This window comes from Sturnira hondurensis, unplaced genomic scaffold (assembly GCF_014824575.4).
Source record: "Sturnira hondurensis isolate 20B ecotype Veracruz unplaced genomic scaffold, ASM1482457v3 Scaffold0018525, whole genome shotgun sequence".
NCBI classification, from domain to species: domain Eukaryota; kingdom Metazoa; phylum Chordata; class Mammalia; order Chiroptera; family Phyllostomidae; genus Sturnira; species Sturnira hondurensis.
Window position 1 is genome coordinate 12185918 of NW_028091156.1, and position 12945 is coordinate 12198862.

Genomic DNA, 12945 nt, shown 5'->3' on the forward strand with positions numbered 1-12945 from the left:
TACTTTTTTCTGTTCATCCTCACTTGATATCATTACCAAATTATTAACAAGTACTACTGAGACCTACACTGACATCTAATTCAAAACAGGATTGCCATATGCATGAAGTTTTTGAAATACATAGTTGTATAAAAACTTTAATAATCTATAGATAACATACTGAAGCCAGCACAATGGATTGTTCTAGCATTATAATATTATATATTATTGGATTATAGGATGATCAGGTGTATAAAACAGCTTCTCAAAGATTCTACAATATGTATGCAAATAGGTTATGACTTAACCACCTATGTTGTTATTCTTAATTCTGCTGATCATACTCAAGACGTACTGCAATATTCACATTCTATACTCTACACCTTAGATCAACTTTTCTTCTCATTTTACCTTAACTTTATTGAAACAATATTATTAAACTACCAACTTCACATATTCTCTTAGCGCAGATAATTGTTTTCTTCTAATGCTCTAAGATTGTGGTTAAAAATAATGCAGAAATGTTTGAAATCAAGAAAAGAATGGATGTGAACATTTGCACAGATTTTACATGGGACCAAATTTAGTCACGTGATGACTCTTCTGTATGTGGATAAAGCAAAATTGAACCTCTATGTTCTTGCAGTTCCCGAAGCGCAAAATGCCTGAATGATGGTTATTCTCTCTGAGATATCAGCACTGACTGCACATGGGACTGTGTTCCTACGTAATAGCCCACCTCATGCAACATGATGGGGAATAACTTTGCTGGTGGAGTTTATAGACCTAAATTCCAATTTCATTATACTCTGGACTCTATAGCTGTTTTTTGTATTAGTTGCTTAGGTTCTCATGATTAGTGTTTTCAAGGTCATGTCTTCATTTTACAGAAACAGCTAACATTAAAAGGTGTAAATTACTGAGGTCAAATGAATACAAAACACTCGAGGCAGATAGAGCTGCCTACAACCATGATGAGCAAATGAACTACACGTGCCTGAGGAGGTCAGAGCAGAAGCACTCAGTCTGCGTCAATGGAAGATGGGACCCTGAAGTGAACTGCACAGGTCAGCTCTCAATTACAACACTTTCAAATGTCATCCTATTTCCTCCTACCTTGTAAAGGGAGCCCTGTTGTGTCTTAAAACTTGTCATTAACTATTTCTTATTACAAATAATTCCAAGCTGGAAGGTGATTTAGAACATAACCAGAGCACTGTTTCAACATCTTAATTGTGTCATGTGCATTCCACAGCTACCTGATAAACCAGTCAGGAACTGGAGACTTCAACACTGGGGAGTGGGTCTGCTCGTTGCCTTGGGAATACCATTGCTACCATTGCTACTAATTTTTGTGTTACTATTGTGCTTATGCTTATACCTCTAACTCATGTAGCTGTCTTAGCATCTAGGGATGTATATACCCTTCTGTGTATGTATCCATCTGTCTCTGTAGGTACCTACCCACCGAGCCATCTATTGTTTTGTTTATATGTATCTGTCTTGGAAACAGTCTTATTTCCACCACCATTTCCAACAGCACAGGGCTCATTCCCATTGCCCACTTTCCACATCTGTGTTGCCTTCTCCAACTGTAGGCACCTGGACTCACTGCCCTCAGTTAACTCTCGTTTGTAGTGATATGGTGTTCTTTCTTTACTTTCGTGTACTTGATTTACTGATATATTTTTAAGAATTTTGGCATGTATGTTCACAGAGGATGTTAGATTATCATTGCTTTCTTGGAACGTGTCTGCCAGGTGTTGTTATTAACGTTATTGTGGCCACAGAAACCCAATAGAGAATTGTTCTCAGCTCCTCTGTTTTCTGAAAGTACATGTGTAATGTTATTGCACTCAGTTATTATATTATTTTTGCCTTTAAACGATTGATAGAATTCACCTGTGAAATCATCTGATATATAGTTTAGTTTCTTTCCTTTTCAAAAATGTTTTACCAATTAACGTAATTTCCTTAACAGAGAGTGGGCTGTTTGAACTTCCTATACAGTTCTCTTACCAATTTGGCAAGCTAGGAAACACAACCTCCAAGAAAGTTTTAAACTTTTAACAACACATAAATCACTAGGTAACATACCTAATTTGTATGTCAGCCAAGACTCTGTATCAAATTCATTGATCTTTAACTAAGGGCAATTCCTCCCTATGTGACATAGACTCCGGCCAGCGGATTCCTTGCTATTGTGGATGCGATGAACGAAATCACATGGACTGCAGCAGTCCTGTGCAGAAAAGGGACTGCGTGGCCTCTAACTGAGTGAGAGAATGTCCCAACCCTTGCCTGGACAGGCTTTTACTGCTTTCTGGGGCATTACATCAAGGAAGGTCCTCATTCATTATGCACAGGTTTGCTTGAAGTGATTACTTATTGCAGATAACAAAGAAAAGAATGTTGCAAATGCTAGGGAACAATGAAAGTGATTGATCTGGTTACACTCCATGCTTGGAACAGCTTAGCACAGACTTTCGTGAGTTACTTCAAAGATATATATTAAACATCTGTTGTCTTAACTCCAGGTGAGGGAGTCTTAGCAAAAGCAATCCTCAAAGCAGCCTAGAAATAATGCAGGACTGGTGCTCCATGGGAAAGGTCATCTGTGGGCCTAGCTCCTGTGTGCCGCCTCTCACCTGTCAGTTTTCCGAAGCAAGGCTGAGCTACATTCACCATTGCCACGTGGACCAGTTCCCTATACCAATGGGTATTCAGCTTCTATTGGCACAACATCTTCTGAGGGTTTTCATTGGCTCCCCGTATATTTGATAAGGGATATTTGTAAAAAAGATTCTGATAGCAATATTGATTTTATCAACTGTTATTGAATGAATAACCCTGGTAGGGAGTTCTACTGGTTAAAAATCTTTAAAATAGGTTTTCCTCAAATTATCCAAGATTGATCACAGAAAGAATCAGAGAAAGACTCTACAAAGAAGGCCATGAGAATATAAACCTAGTGTGGTATGTTACAGTGGTACACAAGAAGAAAAGTATAACAAATTTAAACCTAGAACAAGTCATTACAATATGATCTTTTCAGATGCATAATTACTGCCAGTTTTATTTACTGAATTATCCTTTTAATGTTGTTAACTTGTGCTTTTCCTAAGAAATCTAATTTTAATATTTTTAGAAGTACCAAGATGTCCACCTCCACCTCAGATTCCTAAATCTCAAAATATGATGACCACAGTGAATTATCAGGAAGGAGAAACAGTCTCTATTCTCTGTCAAAACAATTCTCTGATTCTGGAAACAGGAGACCTCGTGTGCCAGGGTGGAATCTGGACGTCAGTCCCACGCTGCATTGGTCAGTAGTGCCTCACTTGAATCACACCTGTCTGTCAAACGAGGGATAGACTCCCCTGTGCTTTGTGGGAAGGGGCAGATGAAGCCCTTTCTCTGTATGCGTTCCACTTCACCTGGAAACCCTACAGCACAATCTTGGTGCCAAAATAGATCAGCAATATTCCTTTTGTGTTGTGAAGTGAGCACAGAGAGAAGCTTTGGGTTATTGAGGAAACACCAGACACAATTGCTCCAGATGCGAATTTTACTCCTCAGCATGAGCAGGGAGGGAATGAAGGGGCATAGGGAATGAGTGGATAGTAGCATTGATTTTATGAAGACAAATGTCTTTGCACATTTCAAGATTCATTTATTAATTAAATAATTTCATTAGTCCAAATTATTCTTATTTTAAAACCCCAAACATGTTTATTTTATTTTTCCTTGTAAATATGATCTTTGTGCCTGATCCTTCAACCTCTGTTCCACATTGTAGAGAAAACACCGTGTTCTCAGCCACCTGATATAGAACATGGAACCGTAAATTCCTCCAGATCAGAAGAAGAAGGGGAGGAAACACTGGAGCCCAAGCTCTATCCACATGGCACTAAGTTACATTATGTTTGTGAAGATGGTTTCAAGATAGCTGAGAAACGTAGGATAGTGTGCCACCTGGGGAGATGGAGTTCCTCACCTCGGTGTGTAGGTGAGGACTGCGTGCAAACTAAAATTCTATTTTGGTACAATACATTCAAATGAGCAATCATCATCAAAGTCTTGAGACATAATTCTTTAGATTTATAAGTATGCAAACCTGTTTATGTTTTTATATACCATTTATGTGTTAACATATTTTACCAAACAATTTTTGTATAAATGAATGCATCCTCGTTTTTGTCAATGTCACGGGTTCACTATAAAATTGCCTTAGTTTTTCTTTATTTCTGTTTCATCGTTGACATCATGACTGAGGTCCCCATTTCCACCTCTTTGTGCCCTTCCACCCAGCCTCCACCCCCTGCCTTCTTCTCTCTGGCCATCTCCACATTGTCTTCTGTGTCCATGGGCTATGCAAACATGTCCTTTAGCATTTTCTTCACCTTTAGTCACCCAGTCCCCCTCTCCCTGATTCCCTGTGACAGTTGTCAGTCTGTCCCATGTGTCCACACCTCTGTTCTATTTTGTTCACCAGTTTCTTCTGTTCATAATTCCACATATCAGTGAGATCATATACTATGTCCTTCTCTGACTGGCTTGCTTCGCTCAACGTTCTCCAGGTCCATCCATGCTGTTGCAAAAGATAAGATTTCCTTCTTTTTCACAGCCACAAAACAGCCTCTGTGGAAAACAGTATGAAGATACCTCAACAATTAAAAACATGACTGCCTTCTCACCCAGCGATCCCACTCCGGGGAATATGTCCTAAGTGTACTGCAACACCAATCTGAAGGAATATATGCACCCCCATGTTCATAGCAGCATTGCTCACAATAGCCAGGACCTGGAGATGGTCCAAGGGCCTATCAGTCCATGAGTGGATAAAAATGTGGTACATGAAATCAATTCTAATTACGGCATTTTCCCCAGCAAAACTACATGTGTAGTGAAATTAAACCTAACTATTCATATACATACAGCTATTCATATTATTCTAAATATTTGTATATGTTGCAGTGAAGGCTTTGATGCCAGGTTTTTCAAATTTTACGTTCTTCCTACACTGTCCTTTCTGATCTCTTACAATAGATGAGAATTTTCTTAACATGATTCTCAGTGTGCTTCTTTTTGTTACTCGAGACTGGTTAAAAAAGCAGTGATAGTCCCATTCCTAAATACATTGACCTTTTTCTTTTTGTTCAATGCATACCACAATCATACACTTTTTATGCACTTTTTTGTGATATATTATTATTAGCACCTGTGTGATCAAATAAAAGTACTATGACAACCAGTACATTAAATAAATGTCAGAGTTAGTGAAATATGCAGTCATTCTTAACTTTTTTCTTTCAGGACTTCCTTGTGGACCACCACCTTCAATTTCCAATGGGGCTGTACGCAACAGGAAACAGAGATATGAGTATGGAGAAGAATTGACATACAACTGTGCCCAAGGATTTACAATTCATGGACCTGCATCTGTGATATGTTCAGGAGGAAAATGGAGCCCTCCCCCAGAATGCATAAGTATGGTGTATTTACTTTTATTCTTGGGCTGATCAGTATCTGTAATTAGAGCATGAATGATATCAATTTAAATCCATAGTCACTCTAGAATTTAATAAGGTATTTCTGGAAAGTTCTGAGAATTAAGAGTCCTAGTCACAGGAACAGGTTGGCAACAGGAGCCTGTCCCGGACCCTGACCAGCAGAGTCCGCCTGTTGTGGCTCCCAGCAAGAATGGATGCACAGGCAAAAATAATCCTGTGGAGAAAAAGAGAATGTCACGACTACTCTCTCAAGGGGAGAGTGCCTATGGGTGCCTCGGCTACTCCCACAAGAGGGGAGCACCTCGACCCTTGCCTAGACAGGCTTTTATTGTTTTCCTGGGATCCTACATCAGAGAAAGATTTATTATCTATTACGTAGAATATTATTGTCTACATTTAAGGTACAATCAAGAAAATGAAAATAACATGCCAGAGGGGAATGGCAATGAGCTGATTAGCTCTGTCCTTGGGAAAATTCATACAGGCTTTGGAAATTACCTTGAAGATAGACAATACACATTTGTTGTTTTAAACCAGGCTGATGGAGTTTTAGCAAGAGCAAGCCATAACGGTCTGTGTGCATTTTCTAGGCCTGATTCCCACAGGAAAACTCAGTTTGAAGGTCTGGCTCCTGCCCACCACTTCATTTCTGCAGGTTTTCCATACAGAGCTGAGTCACATTTGCCAGGCCAAAACAAACTGGTCCCCTACAATTCCCCCTTTTTTTCTTTTTCTTAAGGCTGTTGTGGCAACACATCCCACAAGACTTGCTACTTGCTGGTCTCCTTTGAGACCCTGGGCAAATAATTGTGCCCGAACAGGGATGCAAAGGCTATCAGCCACAGGAGCACAATTGCCTTAATTGGAGGTCCCCAGTCCCCTGCCCAAGCTCTATGTGCATTCTCAAGCATGTCCTCCCTGTGGAGGGCAACTGGCCCCTGCTCACCAGTCTCATCATGACTCAGCTCATGTCACTTTACCAGTTACCTACTTATAGACATTTGAGTCATTTTTCAATGCTTCATGTAATTCTGGGAAATGGACTTGGACAGAAGGAAAGGCTAGGAATATGGATATAACGTAGATGGCCTCTCTGTGCGAAAAAGAATCTCAATGTAACAAGTCTGTTCCTGACCTTTTCAGGCTTTCTCAACCATCAGTCCCATATAATACTTTTTTTCAACTACTTTGTTTATTTTTTCATTGTTTTTTAGGCATAGTTGTCTCCATTTTCCTCCCACTGCTCCCCCCCACCCCACCCATCCCTGCCCACCACCCTCAATCCTACCCCCTTTAGGCTTTCTCCATGTGTCCTTTATACATGTTCCTTAATGACTCCCCTCCTATTTTTTCATTGTCTCTCTCTACCCTCCCCTCTGGGTACCATCAGACTGTTCTTAATTTCAGTGTCCCTGGTTATATTCTGCTTGCTTGTTTGTTTGGTTGATTAAGTACAACTAAGAGATGAGGTCATATGGTGTTTGTCCCTCACCACCTGGCTTATTTCACTTAGCATAATGTTCTCCAGATCCATCCATGCTGTCGTCAAGGGTAGGAGCTCCTTCTTTCTTTCTCTTCATAGCCATATTACACTTCTGATGAATGTAGAGTCATTCAATGTAATTCAAGACCACTAACACATTTTCAAGTTATAAAAAATATTGTACAGTATGTATTCATTTGGTATGTACCTCTTATTCCAGAGTAAAGTTATTGGCCAATGTTTATTTTTAAAGATTTACTGAATGAGTATTTTGTGTTTTTCCTTTCAGAAACAACTTGTTCTTCCCCACCCAGCTTTAATCACACCATACCTAAAAATGTAAACAAGAGGAAAAAATTGTATCAGTCAGGAGAAGAAGTAGCATATGAATGTCAACAACACTACCAAATGGATGGATCCAATGTTGTTCGCTGTATGAGTGGCAGATGGATAGGGACACCCACATGCAGAGGTGTTTGATAAACTTTGACATTTTATTTTCTGAAGTGTCTTTAATACTATAATATAGCATTGCTTCCAGCATAATGAAAAGATGAACATAGGCTATGTCTTAGGCCAGATCAAGGGGGGTTCGTGCCTTCACACAGAGGAACTGAAGGGGTGGTGATGGTGGACCTGAGAGTCCTTTGTTCCCACTGGGTGGTCCTGAAACAGCAGTGTCAGTTCCTTCTGGGAAATTGAAGGAAATGCAAATGTAAACTCACAGGTTCACTCAGAGCACCATCAAAAACTCAGGGTTGTGACCTGAAACTCTTTTTTTAAAAATTTTGCTGTTCAAGTACAGTTTTCTGCCTTTTCCCTCCACCCTCACCTCTCCCTGCCACCCTACCAATCCCTAGCTCCCTCCCCTGATTCCACCCCCCAACTTGGTTTTGTCCATGTGTCCTTTATAATTGTCCCTGAAAACCCTTCACCTCTTCCCCCATTATCCCCTCCCATCTCCCTTCTGGTTACAGTACATTTATTCTTAATTTCCATGTCTCTGGTTATATTTTGCTTGCTTGTTTGTTTTGTTGACTAGGTTCCAGGTAAAGGTGAGATTATATGGTGTTTGTCTCTTACCACCTAGCTTATTTCACTTAGCATAATGCTCCCCAGTTCTATCCATGCTCTCACAAATGTTAGGAGCTCCTTCTTTCTGTCTGCTGTATAGTATTCCATTTTGTAAATGTACCATTGTTATTTGATCCATTCATTTACTGATGGGCACTTAGGTTGCTTTTAGCACTTGACTATTGTAAATGGTGCTGCTATGAACATTGGGGTGCATAAGTTCTTTTGGATTGGTGTTTCAGGGTTATTAGAATACCATCATAACAGTTTCATTGAAGCCCCTTCAATAAAAATTCCTAGCAGCTTCCACTGGGTCTTATTACCACTTTACATCCAGCTCAACCTCATTGCTCATGGCATCAACCATAAGCATTTGCAGGCCCCACCCCAAGAATACTAGAGTGCTTTGATTAAGTTATAAATTTATTTTTCTCTTTTTTTTTCTCATTCTCTGTTTGGATCTTTTGTGAGATCACCCTCTTCCTTTAACTATGTGAAATTCTTCAAAGTGTTTAGTCCTTGAATTACTCATTAAGGAAATGACTACTGTAGTTATTAGTCCAAGAGCCCAAAATCACAATGAATAGACATGATGATTTCAACCCAAATTTGATGCCAAATAATCTGCTATTCTGCATTTTTAGGGTTTATCAACTCATCTTAAAATTGTAAAACTTATGTATCTCTTACTAAACTCAAAGAGAAATGTTCTAAAAGCCACGTAATTTTGCTAGAAATTTCTTTAAATCATTGAGAGGATGGGGAAAAAATCTAGGATGTAGAAGGTTAACTCTTATACACACATACACACACGCAAAAAAATAACCTGCATCATCTCCTCTTTTCAACCATACATGTAAATTTATGAAATTTTTCAGACTTCATGACAGATTTCACTTCAATATGGATTTAAGTCCTCCAGAAATACAAGGGAATCCCATTTGTTGAGTGGAGTTCTAAACATTTATTACATGATATATACATTTTTTTCTTTTAATTCAGATAATTCCTGTGGGAGTCCTCCCATTGTGCAAAATGCCACTATACACAACAGGAAGACTCGGTATATGTCTGGTGAAATAGCACGTTATGAATGCATGAAATCTTTGGACCTATTTGGGGATGTAGAGGTGACCTGTTTGAATGGGAACTGGACACACCCACCTCAGTGCAAAGGTAGAGTATCTTATTCTCCCCCTCACCCCAACTTAGGAGCATATATTAGGGACAAACTGTGTTGGTATGAATACATAATGAAGTAGTTCCTATGGAAGAAATAAATTCATGCAAATAAAATGGTGGTGCTGAGAGTCCACTTCTATTCATGGACTGAGTGAGTACCATGGTGTATTTATTCTAGGACAGTTCTGGACATGTTAGAAGAAGAAATGGTCTGTGTTGTGGATTGCACAGTGAGGTTGAGAGTGTGAGCTCTTCAGTGGGGCCTTTCAGCCCAACTGAATCCCTCCAGTTTCTTAGCCACTGTCCATGGAGGGGGGGTCAAGTCCTCTCTGCTTACCCATTTGTGTGACTGCTTCTCTACACCCTAGGTTTAAGAGTCTTGGTCAGGCGTCCTTCATTTGGTTATTCAGGTTGCTTACTCCCTTATTGAACTGTAATCCAATTTGATGCCCCTAGCTTCCACCCACTCCAGAGCCACCTTAAATCAAAGACTCTCCTTTTGTAGAGTCCAAAGGAAAATGTGGCCCCCCTCCAACCATCGACAATGGGGACATCACCACATTCCCATCAGCCATCTATGCTCCAGGAGACTCAGTGGAATACAAATGCCAGTCCTACTATAGACTTCAGGGAAACAGGATAATAACATGTCGTGACAGAAAGTGGTCAGAACCACCCAAATGTATAGGTAAGTGTGTTGCCATTCTCATTGGGTCCTGGGAAATCAGTGTAGAGCGTGATGTTCCGCTCTTTATAACAGAACTTTCATGGATTAACAGTTATTCTGACGAAAGCTGACTCCCTCATAGTGCTGTGTGAGCAAATAACGTATGAAAAAGTCTTAAGCAAGAAGAACAGCAAAAATTCTTTTATGAAAACTCTGTATATGACAATTGGTATCATGACCTTTGATTTAATATTTAATTAGCACACAGAGTACCTTCTTTTTATATCATTAATTGTTTAAAATGACTCACATCTACAGGATGGCTTTTCAATGAATTATATTGAAAAAGGTTTTGAGAATGAGTACCTGGATCAGTGTAGATTCTACATGACAGTCTAAACTTCCGTAGTGAGTATTTGTACACCACTTAAGGTTTTATGTTCCTTGTTTTTACCTTTAGAGCCATGTGTAGTATCAGAAGAAATGATGGAAAAGCATAACCTACGGTTAAAATGGAGACACGACAAAAAGCTTTATTCAGAATCAGATGATACTCTTGAGTTCCAGTGTCAATATGGGTATCGAGCAAAGTCACCATCTAATGCATTCCGGGTAACATGTCGGGAAGGAAAACTGACGTATCCCACTTGTGGATAAAATGATGGTTATTCTGCAGTCTGAACATTGAAATACACATATTCATTTAGAATATTTTATAGTAATCCAATTCTCTATTTTTTCAAGTACATTTTATTTCCTTTTTCTTCATAATGAGAATTTCTGTTGATGTCATTGTAGTCTGAAAGACCAATGAATCACTCTGAAAAAGATCTCATTAAAATGTGGCAAACCACAATGCTCTGTGCTCTGTTGGTGAAACATCCATGGCGAGAAATCACAGCCATCTCTTAATGACCCGCTTGCACCCCAGCCACTCACCTAACATTCCCATCCCTTTGTACAGAACTTCTGAGGCCCTTTGAGACTCTTGTGGCAAAAAGAACGGGAAAACATGCTTGTCTCCACCTTCAAAATATAATCACTTCACAAACATGTAAAAACTAAACTATGTCACACCTGTGTTGCCAAAAAGATGTCAGCGGTTATTACCTGTCCCAGCAAAATACACACCACAGATGGTGACAAGGGTGATCCTCTGCACTATCCCTGCAGTGCATAGAAGCACTCAGACATGTGACAGAGAGAGGGTGGAGTCCAATTCAGGGCGTGACTGAGGGGAGAGTGGCACGCATCCTGATGAAAACACAGCATCAGTATAACCACATTCGCACATTCTCACAACATGCTGTGAACAGTGAGTGGGCGTTTACAGAGCCGAGACCAGCAGGAAGTGCAATGACACACTTCCCACAGCTGCACTGGATGTAGAGATAATGAGGGTAGGAGTCGGGGTTCATTTCCTGTAGTCCCCCATTCTCTGTATGGACATGGATCACCTTTGAACCAGGAAATATGTTAATTTAGGGTCAAGACACAAAGTAAGATGACACATGTTGAGAACTGGAAAAAGCTGTGCATGAAGATGGATGGATTGAATATCATTTTCATGATTTTACTGCTTTAGAGAGTTTTGGAACCTTTGAAGTACCAAAGCCTAAAATCGATTTTTTATGTTTGTGCATTTCAAACACATACTTAATTAAAATCAGTTGACTGCAAGCATTTTCAACTTCTACAAAAACATTAATACTTTAAGATGAAAGTGAAGATATAGATCTTACGTTTTGCAACAGGATGGACGCACCTGGACAGTATTGTGTAAAGTGAAATAAGCCATTCTGAGGAAGATAAGCTCCATAAGATTTCAAATATGTATGGAATCTAATGAACAAAATAAACTAACAACCAAAACAGAGACAGACTCGCAGATACAAAAACAGACTGACAGCTGCCAGAGGGGAGAATTGGGGGCACTGAGGGAGAACTATGAAGGCATTCATTGAAAAAGAAAATAAAAACCCCATAGACCCAGACAACAGTATGATGATGACCAGAGGGAAGGTGGTGGGGAGGTAGGAAGGGGTAAATGGGGGATAAATGGTGATGGAAGGAGACTTGATTGGGATGGTGAACACAAAAATACAATTCACAGATGGTGTATTATAGCATAAATCATATAGCTGAAAGCTATATAATTTTATTAAGCAATGTCACCCAGTGAATTTAATAAAAGTTTTAAAATGAAAATAAAGCTATAAGCTATTAAGTTTCGAATACCTGAAGTGGTACCTTGTTGCTCTGTGTTCAAACCAAATATGGGACATGGCTCCAATGAGGAGACTGGCTGTCACCAAGGACCCATGTTACAGAACCTGTGTCACCGGGACGGGCAGCTGTCATGTGAAGGGACATCGTCACCGTGGACATGTCTCATTGCTATTAATGCTGATATTGGTGGCACATAGTGCTTTTCCCAACCTCTTTCCCAATAGTAGTGGAACCTACGCTTGGTTTTCATCATTTATTACGTTGGTGGCCGCAAAATAGTAATTTCACAGATCAGTCCTAACATTCTTCTGTGTTCATTCACTGTGCCTCTTGTCCAAAGGTAAGTGTCCCTTCCCCAATGCTCCGTAAGTGAAACCTTCACCTAGAAAGATGTGGCTAATCATATGTTTGTCCTTCAATCTCCAATTTTTGGAGCAAGACTTGTGTTTGTGTCCTTCCATGATGGTCTTCAAGATTTCTTTTCTTCTTTAAAAATGCTCAGTGTTTAATAATCCATTTGTCACATTTAGTGACATTCATTTTTCCATTGGTGGCCCTGATGGCCCCAATCTTGGTCAGGGGCTGTCTCCCAATCTGCATTCTCAAAGCTTTGGCTGAATCCCCAATTAGGCGTTCAACCTTTCTATTCTTTTTAGCACAGCATGTTGTTCCATGCTCAGCATGTACTTCTGCCAATTGCTCACGTGCACACACAGGCTTGCAAGAAACTCAGACTTTTTTTTTTAATCGGGAAATAGCATTGAGAGCCCAAGAACTGTGTGCTACTGGTCCGCCTGGGCGTGCCCAAGAGTGGGGGA

The 12945-nt window shown here is 39.8% G+C and overlaps 1 protein-coding gene across 7 annotated transcripts in view; it reads left to right on the forward strand.

The window, feature by feature from the left end:
• LOC119003135 (complement factor H-like) overlaps positions 1 to 12945 on the forward strand; it is a 125451-nt gene that overhangs the window by 33687 nt on the left and 78819 nt on the right. For 3 of the 7 annotated variants that reach the window (XR_005069881.1, XM_037069338.1, XM_037069337.1), the window contains exon 15: positions 870 to 1046. The exons of 1 other annotated variant lie outside the window; for it this stretch is intronic. Coding sequence is in view for 5 of the 6 variants with exons in the window: in XM_037069338.1 (XP_036925233.1) it covers positions 870 to 1046 (177 nt within the window). In the remaining variant the exon portion in view is untranslated. Of the gene's footprint in view, positions 1 to 869; positions 1047 to 3127; positions 3305 to 3778; positions 3989 to 5295; positions 5470 to 7264; positions 7448 to 9051; positions 9226 to 9736; positions 9926 to 10358; positions 10714 to 12945 lie in introns of those variants that run through there. 3 more of the 7 variants (XM_037069341.1, XM_037069336.1, XM_037069340.1) reach the window with 2 other exon arrangements.